At 36.2% G+C, this 19,096-nt stretch overlaps 1 protein-coding gene across 2 annotated transcripts; it reads left to right on the top strand.

The window, feature by feature from the left end:
- LOC125225264 (trypsin CFT-1-like) lies at positions 1 to 16,800 on the top strand. Of its 2 annotated transcripts, XR_007176968.1 has the most exons (6): positions 1 to 65; positions 523 to 691; positions 11,894 to 12,065; positions 15,020 to 15,187; positions 15,600 to 15,889; positions 16,680 to 16,800. XR_007176968.1 is itself a non-coding variant. In XM_048128873.1 (5 exons), exons 1-5 carry the CDS (start codon positions 17 to 19, stop codon positions 15,810 to 15,812), a joined length of 771 nt encoding a protein of 256 aa, XP_047984830.1. In that variant the 5' UTR covers positions 1 to 16; the 3' UTR covers positions 15,813 to 15,894. The 2 variants fall into 2 exon arrangements, 1 of the variants encoding a protein (XP_047984830.1); XM_048128873.1 differs by lacking the exon at positions 16,680 to 16,800 and having other exon boundaries at positions 15,600 to 15,894.
- The last annotated feature ends 2,296 nt before the right edge of the window (positions 16,801 to 19,096 follow it).

Consider the following 19,096-nt stretch of genomic DNA (forward strand, 5'->3'; position numbering starts at 1 on the left):
GTGTGTGGGAGACAATATGCGTTTTACTTTGGTTGTAGTGGTAGTTTGGCTTGCCGCCGTCGCAGGTAAGTAAAATGTTTTGGAATGCACTGAAGATGTTAATTACAATCTAATAAAGAAAGCATACCAGAGCGAGCGAGAATTTCTAACTATACTAAAATATTCCGTGCTATTTTTTCATTTATCTATTTCTGTCTTAAATTTTATATGCGCTCCGAATCCCTTTTTGAGTACAGTCATAGCGCTACATTACTTTATCTGCTCTAAAATAGTATAATTATATAGAGTAGTTATAAATAGTTAGTTACACAGGCTTCAAAAGTTTTCTCTACTATTGAGAATTCTCGAAGTTATTTGCACTGTAAATAAGCTTTACCCGCTAAACAAAGGCACTGAAATCCATATCAACTGCTGCTGGTAATTTAAAATGTGACGAAATTAATTACAGCTATTGTTATTTCTTCTATCACATGAAATCATGCATATCTCTCGTATTTAAGTTTCTAACCATGTTTTTTCTAGCGGTTCCCAGGAATCCGCAAAGGATCGTGGGTGGGTCTGTAACAACCATCGAGCAGTATCCGTTCGCGGCTCCTCTGTTGTATTCTTGGAACCTCATCACCTACAGTCAGTCCTGCAGTGGCACTATCCTCAACAGTAGGACCATACTCTCGGCCGCACATTGCTTCGTGTAAGTAACATCAGCACAGACCTTCCGTGACAACTATCGAACAGTATCCATTCGCAGCCACATTACTGTACTCTTGGAACCTCATCACGTACAGTGTCCTGTCAGTGTCAGTCCTGCAGTGGAACTATGAAGCAGTATCCATTCACAACCCCATTACTGAACTCTTTGAAAATGATCACCTACAGTCAGTCCTGCAGTGGAACTATACTGAGCAGTAGGACCATACTCTCAGCCGCACATTGCTTTGTGTAAGTAATGCAGAAACGCTGGTCATGGTCAATGTTGTCTCTAAGCTGTTATATCTAGCGGTTTCCTCAGAAGGTAGCAAGTGGCTCCGTTAGAACCATCGAGTAGTACCTATTCAACGGTTCCTCTGCTGTAATCATGGAACTACATAACCTACAGGGTATCCTGCAGGGACACTATTCTTAACCCTGCCTATCCCCGCAAACATTATTCAAAGTCGTGTGTGAAGGCCGATACCTCCAGGCAGACAATTATGGTCGCGTGATAAATGATAAAACATTCAGCCCTATCGCACTATTTGTAAGTGCAATAGGGACGGTCCGATGTTTTATCATTTATCGCGCGACTATGATTGCCCTGCAGGTCTTCAGAGGCCTGTGCTGTGCATTACGTATATGCGGGTTGTATTAAAGACTATCAGATATTTTCTTTATTCTTTTTGGTCGTTAGGTTTTTTTATCATTTAGTTTGATACAAAATAAAGTATGTGTATCAAATAAAAACCTAATGAATAGAGTACAGCTAGCAGCAGTCAAGTCAGAGACACAAAGAAAGACAGGGAATATTGACGCATATCTTATCTTATCCCAATACCGCCATCGCCATCTGCATCAGACTCTTTATCTTACCCAATTTCCGAGTCTCTTCTCTAAATTTCAGTTTCTTGAGTTGAAAATGTTGAAACTCATACTTGGTAATAAATAAAACACAAAAAAACATATAAAAATCACAATATAATTTTAAATTATAGCTTAGGCCCTGTACCAGTTGCAGTCGCCACGTCTGTAAAGTCCCTTGTAGTTTCTTTTAAATGGCTAAATACCTAGATGTTATGTCATAAACATCTATGACGTGACTGAAAATTAAAAAACATCGCTCAGAGATAAGGTTCAAATTAGCATGGCAAAAAATACAACAGTGCAGTCAAAATACGAAAAAGCAAATGTCAATGTCAATAATGTCAATATCACTGCCGTATTTCAGGCAATAAGGGCTGTTTTCTCAAATATGAAAAAATCTCAAAAGCAGAACTTTATAAAGACTTTCTAGGAAAATTATTTTGAACTTGATAGGTAGACCAATTTAATAAAAGTTGTACGAAAAAAAATTCTGAACTAAGTTTGTAACTATATATGAAAAGCATTTTTATCTTAGATTGCATATTTTAGAATCGTAACGATTTTTCTTTCAAATAAATAGAGAATTATTAGAATAGATTCACGGTGTCTACCGTAAACTGGGGTTACATTGACCAATTTGGGAATTTAAACTTCTCTAGCTTCTACATGTAATGGGTAGCTATAGCTATAGCTAGCTTCTACATTTAATGGGTATTTATTAATGTAAAGAGAGAAAAAAAATGGGACCATCAACTTTTTTAGTCTTTTCCTGCTAAAAATCTAGAAAAGTAACAAAATAATGTACGCAGAAAAAAAAACTATGAGATCAAACTTAAACTGACATTGGGGTTACTTTGATACCCTGTTTTTTTTTAAATGGTAATCGAATGTAACCCCTTGCAAAAGTATTTTATCTCAAGAAAAGATAAAAAAAACGGTTCGCAAAGTCAAATATTACAACTCTTTAACGCTATTTTGGGGTTACTTTGATCAAAAATAAAAATTACCTACCATCTTCGAAAAACCAACTTTATTTGCAATTGTTTCAATATTTATCACACGAAGAGATCAAATTATCTGCCTCAACTCAACAAGTACCGTGACATAATCAGACAATAATCAACTATGTGTCATTATGGTCAATGTTACCCCATGCAAGTGATCAAAAACACCCCACAGAGTAAATCATTAGTAGTAAATACCTAGTTTGACTTTATGATACAAAATTCAATACAATGGTATAGATAAACACATTTCTGGCAAGCTAATATTCACTGTGAACCTTTTACTTTAATACCCACTTCGTTAGTTTAGAAGTTTATTTAAACATGAAAAATAGCAACAAACTATGCTTTTATTTTGACACGTTATCCGCACTGCCTACGACCATACTTACTTGTTCACTGCGTCAGAGCACCATTTATAAAGGTTGGTTGAAGGTTATCATATGTGTAGATTTCGATAAATTTATTTTATTAATACATAACCGACTACTCATAACATATTAGTTAGTCAGGTTTTGTTCGTAGTCGAAAAGGGTCAACCTATTCACCCCAACGTTAGGGTGAGCGAAAATTACTAAATAAAACGACATATTTTCAAAGACAAACCGAAGTTCACACCGCTGGAAGATTTTTTGTGTAAAAAATTAGCATGGAACATAAAAAAAAGTGCTATCGACGTTCAAAAGTCGGTTTTGGTCCTATTCAGCACAAATTACGGTAGTTCATACCCGTTCCGACCCCATGAACCCAAAATCTTCAGAAAACGATGTACTAAGTAGCCCAAAGTGCAGCGCCGTCTCTAGGTGAATTGGGTTACTAATTTATGCAAACTACTTAAGTCGCAATAGATGTCATTTCATTTAGTATTTTAGAGGTAACTAGTAAAGATAATTTAGTTTTACAATTGTGCGAAAAAAGATTCTCATTTGGCGAGATTTTTTAACCGACTTCCAAAATTCAAAAGGTTATAAATGTATAGTTTTTTTTTAATATCACTTCTGGTCCAATTTCAAACCCCACAAATATTAACGGCAAACTGATAATGACATTAAGTTTTTTTGAAATAAATTTGTGACATATGTGGGTAGTTTAGTAATTATAGGCACCGACTGATTGTGGGTAGGTTTATATTTTCGCTCTCTGCTAATAAATCTTGTACGGAACAGACGTGTTTTCTTTGGTGCCTCTTCATCAGCGCTGATCTTCGGCTGGGAGCATAGCTTACAAAATTAAATACCAAAAAAAAAGTTTATCAGTAAAAATTACTTATTTGAAAATAAAGTCATAACCGTTTTCATGCTTATACATTGAAATAGATATCACGCACGAAAGTAAGAACGACAAGGCCCCCTGGTGGCTGAGCCGGGAATCGAACCCGCCATGTCTCTCGCTATACCGTAATCCTCTAAGTGCCACTTGCACCAACGAAGATGGAGGATTAACCTGAAGGTTAACCCACTATTTTACATGGAATTTGACAGTTGACAGCCCACTAACCCTGAGTTAAGTGGTTGGTGCAAATGGGCCTTATAAGATTCATATACGAGGTGGTCAAAATGTGCCTATCAGAGATAACATACACTAGAGAAATTTCGTTGGGTACCACACGGCGGGCGGGTGGCCTAGTGGTAATGACGTTAGCTGCGTAAGCTGAAAACCCGGGTTCGATTCCCGGCTCGGCCATCAGTAGGCCTTGTCGTTTTTTCTTTCGTGTATGATATCTATTTCAATTTATGTATGTATGTATGTGAACACTTTATTGTACATAAGACAAGTTAGGACATCACCATATAAATACAGTATAGTTATGGTGTACAAAGGCGAACTTATAGGGATAAGTAATCGAATGTCTTATAGGGATAAGGTGTCTCTTTCAACCTTTGAGCGAATTGAGAATTTATTATTTATATAAACTTGAAAAAGAACAAATCAAAAATTATTCAATAAAATAATTTTATTTCTTCCCTAGTTGTATAGTTTCATACTTATGATTTTTATTTTAAAGTAATCCATTTATATTATAGCAATCATGGGTGAAACGTGGAGGTTGACAGATGTGTAATTAACATTTCTAAATGTTGATTTCTTGTATCTAGTCTAACTACGAAGCAATACATTGACGTATAAATTGCGTCCATATACAGAGAGGTCATTCATAAAAACATCACTTTAGGTAAGTTATATATCTTTTATACAATTTGACAACCATTGACCACACATCCCAATTCACCCCTCTTTCGACCCTAATCACCCCCTTCGTAAACCTATTCACCCCCTTTGCGACCCGATTCCCCCCATTCCTGATCCTATTCACCCCTCAGGCCGCGGATATTTATCCATCAAATTGAAATTGAAAATTGAAATTGAAATCGTCTGTCAATGAAAAGAAAATTGTAGTAAGTATGTATGGAACATAAACTTTAGAAGTGTAGGTATACACTACATTCAAAAGGATAACGAACAAATTCTGAGCAAAATTTCACACAAAAATAAAGTTAAAATGAGTAAATAATACAATAAATTTAAATGCCAACTTTGACAGACATTTTCATGCCCCTAAATATATTATTTTCCCTGGAACTACGGAACCCTACACTGACCGTGACCCGACGCGATCTTGGCCGGTTTTTCTTCTCAATGAAATGCAGAGATAATAAAAAATTACACCTCCCAATTTATAATTTTTTTTTTTTGCAAAAATTTCATTTTTGGCACAAGCTTTACCTTAGCCGACTGTACCTTTCTTTCAACAATCATCTATTGCTCTCCGAGATGTTTCTAAAAACCCCTTACTCAATGGGGATACGACGTTTCATAACACAGTTCCTCTGACCACCTTTCTGCTCCATCATCAGATCACCTCCATGATACCATAATATTGCATTGTCACGTGATTTACATATGTGTGCAAAATTTCAGCTCAATCGGAAACCGGAAAGTGGGTCAAATTTAGCTTCTACGTTTTGACCCAAACTAACAAGGCAAGTTGAATAAAAGCTTGTAAAAAGGCTTCTGATATCAGATTTGTAATAAGTTTAGTTGTCATAGTTTAAGAACAGATGAGACAGACATATGCAACGACAATATAATACTGCACGTGTTTCGTGAGATGTCAAATCACTTAATACAATTTACCGCTCTAAGGCAACTAAGGTAGGGTTTGTTATTGCACTTTAATTACATATTAATGATTTCTAGCCCGTAAGATATATATTTGCTTTAACAATGGATAGATAATTATGCGAGTGAGAGTGTAATTTAGATTTTTATAAGGAAACAAATATTTTTAAGCGACCCGATCAGATATTTATACGGATAAGGACCCTCCCACATCTACCGTCTCGCGATCGTAGCGTCGGGCCAACTGTATGGCTAAGCCACGCCGACGCGACGCGGCGTCTTTTTCCATACAGTTGGCCCGACGCTACGCTCGCGAGACGCTAGAAAGAGAGACTATGTTTTTGCCGGTCACGAAGCATCACAATTTTTTGCCGGGAATATGTCGTCATATATTTATGGCTCCTATAGAGAATCGGATATGTTGTCACGGCCGTTCATAGTCATATACGTATGCTGGTGACTGTTCCATGAACATCTGGTCCAGTTGAATGGAGAAGTGCCATTCAAAACGAGCGTTACTTTCTAAACAACGATGAACTTATGGTTACTTACGTGTTCGTGGTATGCACAGGGTAATCTTTAATGAAATTGAAACATTTTTTTATATAAAAATTTGAACCAGAAGCACACCATACGGAATATTGTATTTAATAAATAGGTATTTCCCTTTTCCCTTTCTTCTATTCTTAGTATTTCCCTTTCTTCTATTCTAAGTAAGCATTTCCCTTTCTTCTATTCTAAGTAAGAATCGATTAATAAGTATCTAAATATGTAAAAATAAATTAAATTATAATTGTTTACATACAACCTGATTGACAGAATTTGACGTAGGTGCTGTCATATATATTTTTAAAATGACGTACTGTTAATACCAGCGTAATGAAAATTTATTCCAATGAGTAAAATAAAACATGAAACTCTTTTCAATTTAACCGAACTAGAATGAAATCATTTATACTCATTCGGTTGTGTTCGTTATTTTCTTTAATAATGTGATATATTTTTATTTATTTTTGATGCACAAGCCATGCACCTTTACACTTTAAATGAGATTGGATCTCCACCTGATATTATCGACTTACCCTATTTATTTTGAGCACAGTTTTACACTGGTATGGTTTTTCGTGTACGTACACTATTTTCTGTCAAAATATTTGTCAAATTTAATTGTCAACGCGGAGCGACCGGCGACACGTCTGCCTCCGATGAGCCGCTCACGGCATCTAATCGAAAGGAGAATTCTGACAGCAATGGCGAATGTATGGAAATTTTACGATAGTTTAAATTTAAGGTACAATTTCTTTGTTGCCTTTGAGAGGAAAAATATAAAAAACCTCAAAACTTGTAGTCCATTTATCTGGCTTTCAGAATCACATAATGTTATAACTAGGGTATTGAATTTTTTTAACAAAGTTTACTAAACGGCGACATACGTTTTTCTCATTTTAGGTCAACTTTGTGTGGGTTTAGTTATTACACCGTTAATAATTGGAGATTGTGAATAGTCAAAAGTTGTAGACACACTCTTTAAGATAATAACTACATTTATTTTATTTCCTTAAATAAAATAAATGTAGTTATTATCTTAAGTGCCTTCCGCATAAATATCTGATCGGGTTGCTTAAAAATATTTGATTCCTTATAAAAACCTAAATTACACTCTCACCCGCATAAATATCTATCCATTGTTAAAGCAAATATATATCTTACGCGCTAGAAATCATTAATATGTAATTAAAGTGCAATAACAAACCCTGCCTGGTTGCTTTACAGCCGTAAATTGTATGAGGTGATTTGACAGTTCACGGAAACGGTGTAGACTTGTCATTGGATATGTCTGTCTCATCTGTTCTTAAATTATGACAAGTAAACTTATTGCAAATCTAGTATCAGAAGCCTTTATGCAAGCTTTTATTCAACTTGCCTTGTTAGTAGGTATGTTAGTTTGAGTCAAAACGTAGAAGCTAAATTTGACCCACTTTCTGGTTTCCGATTGAGCTGAAATTTTGCACACATATGTAAATCAAGTGACAATGTAATATTATGGTATCATGGAGCTAATCTGATGATGAAGCAGAAAGGTGATCATAGGAACTCTGTTATGAAACGTCGTATCCCCATTGAGTCAGGGGTTTTTAGAAATGTCTCGGAGAGCAATAGATGATTGTTGAAAGAAAGGTACAGTCGGCGATAATAGCTTGTGCCAAAAATGAAATTTTTGCATAAAAAACTTATTAAGTATAAATTGGGAGGTGTAATTTTTTATTATCTCTTAAATAGCATTAAGAAGAAAAACCGACCAAGAGCGCGTCAGTGTAGGGTTCCGTATTTCCCGACATTATACATAATGACAATTTAATAAATACCATAATTTGGGGTGGAAAGGGTTCCGGGGGTATATAATGTTATTATATTTCTTGACATATTCCTTCTATTTTCCGCAATCAAAGTAGGAAAATAATATATTTACAGTTTCATGTCTGTCAAAGTTGACGTTCAAATTTATTGGATTTTTACTCATTTTAATCGTTCATTATCCTTTTGAATGTGTATACACTTCTAAAGTTTATGTATAACAGAAAATCATAAGACATATTTTCATTTTTATAATGGTTTTCATGAAGAAAGCGATGCAACTGTGTTAGGGAATTTTTACGGAATGAATAAATATCCGCGGCCTGAGGGGTGAATGGGATCAGGAATGGGGGAAATTGGGTCGCAAAGGGGGTGAATAGGTTTACGAAGGGGGTGATTAGGGTCGGAAGAGGGGTGAATTGGGATGTGTGGTCAATGCTTGTCACATTGTATAAAAGATATATAACTTACTTAAAGTGATATTTTTATGATTGACCTCTCTGTATATGGACGCAATTTATACGTATTGTATTGCTTCGTAGTTAGACTAGATACAAGAAATTAACACTTAGAAATATTAATCACACTTCTGTCAACCTCTACGTTTCTACTTAAGTCCGCAAAATCACCCATGGTTGCTATAATATAAACGAATTACTTTAAAATAAAAATCATAAGTATGAAACTATACAACTAGGGAAGAAATAAAATTATTTTATTAAATAATTTTTGATTTGTTCCTTTTCAAGTTTATATGAATAATTTTCAATTCGCTCAAAGGTTGGAAGAGATCCCTTATAGGGATAAGGTCGCCTTTGTACATCATAACTATACTATATTTTTATGTCCTAACTTGTCTTATGTACAATAAAGTGTCCAACTGTCCACATACATTTATACATATATTGAAATAGATATCATACACGAAAGAAAAAACGACAAGGCCCACGGTGGCTGAGCCGGGAATCGAACCGGGTCTTCAGCTTACGCAGCTAACGTTATTACCACTAGGCCACCAGACCAGGTAAAAAAAACCGGCCAAATGAGAATCTATTTTCGCACAATTGTAAAACTAAATTATTTTTACTAGTTACCTCCAAAATACCAAATAAAATTGGGCTACATAGTACATCGTTTTCTAAAGATTTTGGGTTCATGGGGTCGGAACGGGTATAAACTAACGTAATTTATGGTGAATAGGGCCAAAACCGACTTTTGAACGTCGATAGCAGTTTTTTTATATGTGCCATGCAAATTTTTTACACAAAAAATCTTCTGGCAGTGTGAACTTCGGTTTGTCTTTGAAAATATGTCGTTTTATTTAGTAATTTTCGCTCACTCTAACGTTGGGGTGAATAGGATCGGGAAGGGGGTGAATAGGGAAATGTGCTAGGGTTGACTCTTTCGGATTGCGAACAAAATATGACCTGTCACGAGCATATTATATTTATTTGACCAAAAAAATAAGGATTTAATATGTTATGTATGAGTAGTCGGTAATGAAATCTACACATCAGCAATTCCCGTCAACTTTGTACAAAAATTAAGAGAAAAGTTAAATTTGTTTTTATTAATTCCTATTTTGTTACCAAGATTTTGTTGATGAATTGAGATTTTATTAAGTTTTATTTCGTCATTAAGGTTCTCTAGTATCTATATTTTCTTAATTATAACAATTATCCTGTATATATCTTACGAAAGTCGAATTATATTACTAAATGTTGGTAACAAAATAGGATCAATTAAAATTTGCTGACGTGGCATTGTACAAAGTTGACGGGAATTGCTGACATATAATAACCCTTAACCAACCTTTATAGTTAGATGGTGCTCTGACGCGGTGAATAAGTAAGTATGGTCTTGGGCAGTGCGGATAACGTGTCAAAATAAAAGCATAGTTTGTTGCTATTTTTCATGTTTAAATAAACTTCTAAACTAACGTAGTGGGTATTAAAGTAAAAGGTTCACAGTGAATATTAGCTTGCCAGAAATGTGTTTAGCTATACCATTGTATTGAATTTTGTATCATAAAGTCAAACTAGGTATTTACTACTTATGATTTACTCTTTGGGGTGTCTTTGATCACTTGCATGGGGTAACATTGACCATAATGACACATAGTTGATTATGTCACGGTACTTGTTGAGGCTGATAATTTGATCTCTTCTTGTAATAAATATTGAAACAATTGCAAATAAAGTTGGTTTTTTGAAGATGGTAATTTTTATTCTTGATCAAAGTAACCCCAAAATAGCGTTAAAGAGTTGTAATATTTGACTCTGCGAACCATTTTTTTTTCTCGAGATAAAATACTTTTGTAAGGGATTACATTCGATTATCGTTACAAAAAAATAGTGTATCAAAGTAACCCCAATGTCAGTTTAAGTTTGATCACATCGTTTTTTTTTGCGTACATTTTATTTATTTATGTATGCTTTATTACATTTAAAAAAATAAGTACAAATAGTGGACATAATGCCTTAAGGCATTCTCTACCAGTCAACCACTGGGTTAAAAATAAACATTTGATACGTGCAGGCATCGTGACAGAAAACAATAATCCTGATATCACTTATTTTGTTACCTTTTTAGATTTTTAGCAGGAAAAGACTTAAAAAGTTGATGGTCCCATTTTTTTTTCTTTCTTAGTTACGTTACGTTGACCAATTTTGGAATTTATACTTCTCTAACTCCTACATTTAATAGGTAAAAATACCCATTAAATGTAGAAGCTAGAGAAGTTTAAATTCCCAAATTGGTCAATGTAACCCCAGTTTACGGTAGACACCGTCAACCTATTCTAATAATTCTCTTTTTATTTGAAAGAAAATTCGTTACGATACTAAAATATGCAATCTAAGATAAAAAATGCTTTTCATATAGTTACAAACTTAGTTCAGATTTTTTTTGTACAACTTTTAAAAATTGTTCTACCTATCAAGTTCAAAATAATTTTCCAAGAAAGTCTTTTTAAAGCTCTGCTTTTGAGATTTTTCATATTTGAGAAAACAGCCCTTATGGCCTGAAATACGGCATACGGCAGTGATATTGACATTGACATAATATATGCTTTTTCGTATTTTGATGGTATTTTGACTGCACTGTATTTTTTGCCATGCTAATTTGAACCTTATCTTTGAGCGATGTTTTTTAATTTTCAGTTACATCACAGATGTTTATGACATGACATCTAGGGATTTAGCCATTTAAAAGAAACTACAAGGGGCTTTACAGACGTGGCAACTGCAACTGGTACAGGGCCTAAGCCATAATTTAAAATTATATTGTGATTTTTATATGTATTTGTGTTTTATTTAATACTAAGTATGAGTTTCAACATTTTCAACTCAAGGAACTGAAATTAAGAGAAGAGACTCGGAAATTGTGTAAGATGCAGATGGCAATGGCGGTATTGGATAAGATATGCGTCGATATTCCCTGTCTATCTTTGTGTCTCTGACTTGACTGCTGCTAGCTCTGTACTCTATTCATTAGGTTTTTATTTTATACACATACTTTATTTTTGTATTAAAATAAATGATAAAAAAAAACCTAACGACCAAAAAGAATAAAGAAAATATCTGATAGTCTTTAATTTCTTAATAGTAGGACTATACTCTCAGCCGCCTATTGCTTTGTGTAAGTAACAACGTCACAACCCTTGCAGGCTCAGTAAGGCACTATTTCTAACCGTGCATGCAGATGACCTGAGGATTTCCAAGTAGATATATTTCATTTCGTCCAATTTCATCTATTGTTTTCCTGATATTTATTTAAAATGGTTGCCACTCTTGTCACTAATTAAAAATGTTACTATCTCTTATTTTATTAACATTTAATAAATCATCCTCTCCCAGGGGTGACGCAGCTAACAGATGGCGAATCCGCGTAGGCTCCACCTGGGCTAACAGTGGTGGCGTAGTCCACAACGTCAAATCTATAATCATCCACCCGAGTCACAACACCAGAACTCTTGACAATGACGTCGCTCTTTTGCGTTCTGCGAGCACTATCGCTCAGAGCTATCAGGTAACTTAAAATACAATACAATGGAATGAATGAGTTGATGGCCGATGACGACGAAGTTATGTTAGCACGATTTGTCAACTCAATCTTTCCCATAATAACATTTGACAACGTTAAAATCCGTCAAATGATAATTTCCTAAACTGTTGTAATGCAACTTTTATAACCCCAACTGTTAATTTCGCAAATGTTTCACTTTGACTAGAAAAGTTTGCTCAACTTTACTTTCGTCAAATTAATTACTGGACAAAATTATTTAGTCAAATAATTTGTTTAGTAAAAAATTTTTTCCTTAAAAACACACTATGCAAAACCACTTTTTGACAAGCGTTTTAAGATGATTGTTTTCATTTACCGAATTTCATTTCCCAAACAGATTTTAACAACTACTTACACGTTTGCTTCCCACAAACACTTTTGACGAAAATACCATAATTATGACGAGTCAAATAATCTTTAAAAACCTAAACATAGCCTAAAAACCTAAAAGTAGGTTTAGGTTAGGTTGGAACTTCGCCCCTCACACAAAATTGTTGCTAATAAAGTAGGTTTAGGTAAGGTTGGAACTGCGACCCCACACAAAATGTTGCTAAGAAAGTAGGTTTAGGTTAGGTTGGAACTGCGACCCCCACACAAAATGTTGCTAAGAAAGTTGGTTTAGGTTAGGTTGGAACTGCGACCAACACACAAAATGTTGTTAAAAAAGTAGGTTTAGGTTAGGTTGGAACTGCGACCCCCACACAAAATGTTGCTAAGAAAGTAGGTTTAGGTTAGGTTGGAACTGCGACCCCCGCACAAAATGTTGCTAAAAAAGTAGGTTTAGGTTAGGTTGGAACTGCGACCCCCACACAAAATGTTGCTAAAGAAGTAGGTTTAGGTTAGGTTGGAACTGCGACCCCCACACAAAATGTTGCTAAATAAGTAGGTTTAGGTTAGGTTAGAACTGCGACCCCCACACAAAACTTTGCTAAGAAAGTAGGTTTATGTTAGGTTGGAACTGCGACCCCCACACAAAACTGTTGCTAAGAAAGTAGGTTTAGGTTAGGTTAGAACTGCGACCCCCACACAAAACTGCGACCCCCACACAAAACTGTTGCGAAGAAAGTAGGTTTAGGTTAGGTTAGAACTGCGACCCCCACACAAAACTGTTGCTAAGAAAGTAGGTTTAGGTTAGGTTAGAACTGCGACCCCCACGCAAAACTTTGCTAAGAATGTAGGTTTAGGTTAGGTTCGAACTGCGACCCCCACACAAAACTGTTGCTAAAAAAGTAGGTTTAGGTTAGGTTAGAACTGCGACCCCCACGCAAAACTTTGCTAAGAATGTAGGTTTAGGTTAGGTTGGAACTGCGACCCCCACACAAAATGTTGCTAAGAAAGCAGGTTTAGGTTAGGTTGGAACTGCGACCCCCACACAAAATGTTGCTAAGAAAGTAGGTTTAGGTTAGGTTGGAACTGCGACCAACACACAAAATGTTGTTAAAAAAGTAGGTTTAGGTTAGGTTGGAACTGCGACCCCCACACAAAATGTTGCTAAGAAAGTAGGTTTAGGTTAGGTTGGAATTGCGACCCCACACAAAATGTTGCTAAATAAGTAGGTTTAGGTTAGGTTAGAACTGCGACCCCCACACAAAATGTTGCTAAAGAAGTAGGTTTAGGTTAGGTTGGAACTGCGACCCCCACACAAAATGTTGCTAAATAAGTAGGTTTAGGTTAGGTTAGAACTGCGACCCCCACACAAAACTTTGCTAAGAAAGTAGGTTTATGTTAGGTTGGAACTGCGACCCCCACACAAAACTGTTGCTAAGAAAGTAGGTTTAGGTTAGGTTAGAACTGCGACCCCCACACAAAACTGTTGCGAAGAAAGTAGGTTTAGGTTAGGTTAGAACTGCGACCCCCACACAAAACTGTTGCTAAGAAAGTAGGTTTAGGTTAGGTTAGAACTGCGACCCCCACGCAAAACTTTGCTAAGAATGTAGGTTTAGGTTAGGTTCGAACTGCGACCCCCACACAAAACTGTTGCTAAAAAAGTAGGTTTAGGTTAGGTTAGAACTGCGACCCCCACGCAAAACTTTGCTAAGAATGTAGGTTTAGGTTAGGTTGGAACTGCGATCCCCACACAAAACTGTTGCTAAATAAAGTAGGTTTAGGTTAGGTTAGAACTGCGACCCCCACACAAAACTGTAGCGAAGAAAGTAGGTTTAGGTTAGAACTGCGACCCCCACACAAAACTGTTGCTAAGAAAGTAGGTTTAGGTTAGGTTAAAACTGCGACCCCACACAAAATGTTGCTAAGAAAGTAGGTTTAGGTTAGGTTAGAACTGCGACCCCCACACAAAATGTTACTAAAAAAGTAGGTTTATTTCGAATACATTAAGATTTGGTAATATAAAAAAATGTCAAAGTAAATGTGGTTTATTTATATTTTTGTCAACTACTCGGTTTGAGTAAACAAGGTTTGTTAAAATAAAAAATGCCCAAGAAATGTTTTACCAAATGTTAGATTTGGCTTTTTTTCTGTTGGGATAATATTGGTTGGCAATTAATCATTTTGATTAATTGAAGTTTGGTAAAATGAACATTGCCAAAGTAAGGAAGTGTCTAAATATTTATTTGGATATCATTATTTTGGCAAATATGTATATGGCACATGATAAGTTGGGAAATGATGAGTTGCCTTTTAAATTTTTGGGATACATTGTTTGGGATGTGAAAATCTGGCAAATAACTTTCGGTAATACATTAGTAACCCCAAAAATGATGTTGGCTTTTTAATTGAAAAACATATATTGATTGAAGCTCACACGTTTTTAGCTTAATATTTAAAGATAACCGGATATGTAGCAGTTGAATTTTCACTTCGACGAAGTTTGAAGTGGACACCTGCAAACATTTCTTCTGACAACTCAATAGCTATAGTAAGATATAACTGTATTATTTACATGTACTTGCTCCACACAGTCTCGCGCTGGCAGCATCGCCGGAGCTAACTACTTCTTAGCGGATAACCAAGCTGTCTGGGCCATAGGATGGGGAGCAACGTGTTCCAGCTGTTCCGGTTCCGACCAGCTGAGACATGTCCAGATCTGGGTCGTGAACCAGAACACTTGCAAACAGCGATATCTTGAGGTCAGTCTGTCTTTATACTACATCTATGGCAAAAAAAACACGGCTCGCCTGATGGTAATAAATCTTTGTAGCCTATGGTAACTCCAGAGAATCTCCTCACTTTCAGTTTCGATTTTCTGCACAGTTTATCTCTCCTCTAGATTTGTCGTTGCCACACAAAGCAAGGTGTTAGCTCATAACTTCAACCTTCCAATGACCGTCAAGCCTCATGAGCATACACCCTTCTTCAAGGCAAGCAAAAGGATTACCATCAGTCCTGTCTGATCGTTTGCCTCCTAAGGTATAAAACATTTTTTTGAGTGAAGTTTTACGGCATATAGGTTTTCCTTATTGAGGTGTGCAAGCAAGAGTATTTAGTTTTGTAATATTTATTTTGTAACCCGTGAAAATCCAACATTTCCATCCATTCCAGGTGGGTGGAACCGTCACCGACAACATGCTGTGCTCAGGCTGGCTGGACGTGGGCGGCCGCGACCAGTGCCAGGGCGACTCGGGCGGCCCACTGGTGCACCAGGGGGTGGTGGTGGGGGTGTGCTCGTGGGGACAGGGCTGCGCGCAGGCTCGGTACCCTGGGATCAACACTAGAGTCTCCAGGTTTACGGCGTGGATACAGGCTAACGCATAATTCTGAACTGACTATCTGACTGAATAAATAGAGGATTTTCTGAACAATAAATAAAAGAAAAAAATGAAAGCTTGTAGGTAAATAGTGTTCTAACTATTCATCATACCTTCATCCATTCATCCGTCTATTTATCCTTCCATCCTGCGAACAATCCTTCCATCCATCCTTCTATCCGTGGAGTGTGGCAGTCCTCTGGCGTTAATCCTTTCAACCCATCCTTCCATCAGTCTGCCATTGTTGTGTTTATAACAGAAAAGGACTCTTGTCTGACATTCGAAATAATCACTAACCACGAACTATACCTATTATGCTACACATGATAACTTATCTGCGTTTCCCATACATTACCGACATTGTATAAAACGTTTCTTACAAAGTTTGTTTGGAACGTCAATGGTTGCTGCATGAATTACCAAGATCGCTGAAAAGTATATTGGCAGATTGCCAACTCTGTTCTTAGGTTACTGCGTAGATTACTTACCTACTAGACCGGTTATCTATAATGACTTGAGCTAGTTGCGTCTGGTTTGTGAACATAGCACGGAAGCGATTGTTCACTAAAAGTTACAAAACCTAGAAGTTTTAAATACAACCACTAGCAAAACTTCGTAACACAATGATGACCGCCTAAATATCTACCACGATGTTTTTGTGAAGCACAAGACCATGTCACATCTTTATGCGGCCTTCGAAGAGTAACCAGCTTAAACTATTTTTAAATATCCTTTTATATGATTCCTATGGATAGGTAATATGATTAAACTTTACGGAGTCTACAGAAGACAATCTCTGGGTTACAGTTATCTACCAACCTTCCCTCGGAACTAGATTGGCACTGTCGTAATGGATTCTTGTTTATTTTCCTAGATAATACCTGTTACGTGAACATGATCTGCCTCCGTGTGTCAGCCGTGTAAGGCTCACGATAAAAGGGTTGCAGCCGACATATGTACCTGGAAGAGAAAGGAAACATTGCATTAGAAATTGTATTACAGAGATGATAATAAAATTGATTCAAAAATAAGAGTTTTTTTAATACTACGTCGGTGGCAAACACGCGTACGGTCCGCCTGATGGAAAGCGGTCACCGCAACCTATGGACGCCTGCAACTCAAGAAGTGTCACATGCGCGTTGCCAACCCATTAGAAACTTGTACACTCATTTTGCTGTGTCAAGTACACAGTTTAAAGGAGTGTACAAGACAAGTTCCAAGGAGTGTTCGGGTTGCCGACGACTCAAAGGACAATAGACGGAACAAATTTAGTTCCGTAGGTCCTTCCGTCATCAGCACACCGCACCCTCGTTGAGTTCTGGCTGCAGCCTTACTCACCGGCAGGAAGGAATACAACACTATGAGTAGGGTCTAGTGCTATTTGGCTGCGGTCTTCTGAACGATTCACTCAAAATCAAAATCAAAAACGTTTATTCAGCAAGTAGGCCACAGGGGCACTTTTACATGGATGACTGGGATATAGACCGTGATTACCTTTTTGATTTTTATGTGATCATGATGCATGTAACTGCGATGAAATATCCAGAGCTCAACAAAAATCAAAAAATATCACGGTCTACAGTTTACCCCGGTTAGTATAAGTCTGATAATAAGGAGATTATCCTAATTTATAAAATAGGTTGTTATTATTTTGAACTTGTAGCATTAAGATTTAAATACAAGATACTCGATAGCTTAAACTTAACGGAAAAGAGCAGTTGTTTTTGTAAAGACAGGAAACCGCCCCCAAACTTAATGTACCTACCTATCCATGAATCGAGTGTCGACACAAACCCGATAGGGTTTCACGGCACTGCGGTATATAAACAAATGTAAGGTTTTTAATATATAATTTTAAAAAAGTTTACTTAATAGAACCAAAAATTACACACATTTTCCCTAACAATTGTGCTATTGTAACATTAAATAAATATAGTATCTACTAAGGTATTCTAACATTTTGGAAACTGCAACGACTCCTGATAGACGCTCTGTGAGTGATAACAAAACGAGTATGTTAAATAACGTTTTCCCCTCACTAGCTCGGAAACACGTGTTTTGTCCTTTAATACCAGCGGGTAAAAACGTATTTTACCCACTAGTGGATAAAGTAATTTGACGTTGAATATAGTCAAATTTTCTGCTTTAAAACTGATAAAAGTGGATGTATTTAGTGGTGAAGATGATTTATTTATCATCTGTTAGTGGTGAAGATGATTTATTTATCATCTGTGGAATTACTGGAAGCAGTGATAAACGCGTTTTTTTGCGTTGTAATTTCCTCGCTATATTGAGGGGAAAAGTTTTGTGTTACACTCGGGTGCAAATGTATTTTACTTCTCGTGTGTTGAAAAACTCGCCAAGTTCAGGATTCTATTCTCGAACCACTCGCTTCGCTCGTGGTTCAACTGTAGAATCCTTTCACTTGCTCGTTTTTCAATTCCACACTCGGCATTAAAATACAACTTTGCACCCTTATATAACAAATAACTATTAACATACTCGTTTTCGAACTTTATTTTGCACAACAAACTTTGTACAAATAATGTTTGTACGAACCCTCTCCATTTCTCGACTTGATTCATTGAAACAAAACATTTCCTCTTTAACGCGGAGTTCGCACGAAAAATATTGCCGCTCCTTTGTTCCGTCCACAAATGATTTCAGAGTGAGCGGTGTTATAAATAGGCCTCTTATTCTTATTAAAACAATTTTAGCCACATTTTTCCGGTATTTTGATACTGCTTTCACGAGTACTATATATATGTACATATTATACTTAGCTTACTGAGATAACTAAGTACACCTTAAAACTGTAGGTAGGTACATGTCGTATCAGCGGGTCTAATCGATCCGATGTCGTAATGAACGTGTTAAATCTAGGACAACGCGAATTATTCTACAATTGAAGCCAAGCATAGCAATAGACTTTTAAATAGGAGCGATAAATTTACTTGTAGATAACATAGATATTAAAAAAAATTGCAAAAAGAATTCAGATTTCGGAAGCTCTGTAAGCAGCGTAAGAAATTATAAGAGGAAATATTTAACAGATATTACATCCCATAACATTCATTATTCTATTCCACGAAAAATAAGACTAGCAAAGAAACACTCAAATTCTACTCAATTTTCAATAAATGGGTCTCTTGTAAAACCGTAAGTTAATTTGTTTTGCGCTTTTTCCTTTCAAACACTAAACAATGTAATTCATTGAGCAAACTTGGCAAAGTTTGTGCGGATTCGCGATTTTCTTATTGCAGTAGTTACTTTTCGAAGGCTCCAAAAATA

This window comes from Leguminivora glycinivorella, chromosome 4, assembly GCF_023078275.1.
Source record: "Leguminivora glycinivorella isolate SPB_JAAS2020 chromosome 4, LegGlyc_1.1, whole genome shotgun sequence".
Classification (NCBI taxonomy): Eukaryota; Metazoa; Arthropoda; class Insecta; order Lepidoptera; family Tortricidae; genus Leguminivora; species Leguminivora glycinivorella.

What these genes read in the sequence shown, in the direction of transcription:
- LOC125225264 (XM_048128873.1), top strand. Translation starts at nt 17, where the DNA reads ATGCGTTTTACTTTGGTTGTAGTGGTAGTTTGGCTTGCCGCCGTCGCA. An exon ending in TTGGCTTGCCGCCGTCGCAG is followed by an intron (nt 66 to 522) that starts GTAAGTAAAATG and finishes TGTTTTTTCTAG; the next exon opens with CGGTTCCCAGGAATCCGCAA. An exon ending in GCAAACAGCGATATCTTGAG is followed by an intron (nt 15,188 to 15,599) that starts GTCAGTCTGTCT and finishes CATCCATTCCAG; the next exon opens with GTGGGTGGAACCGTCACCGA.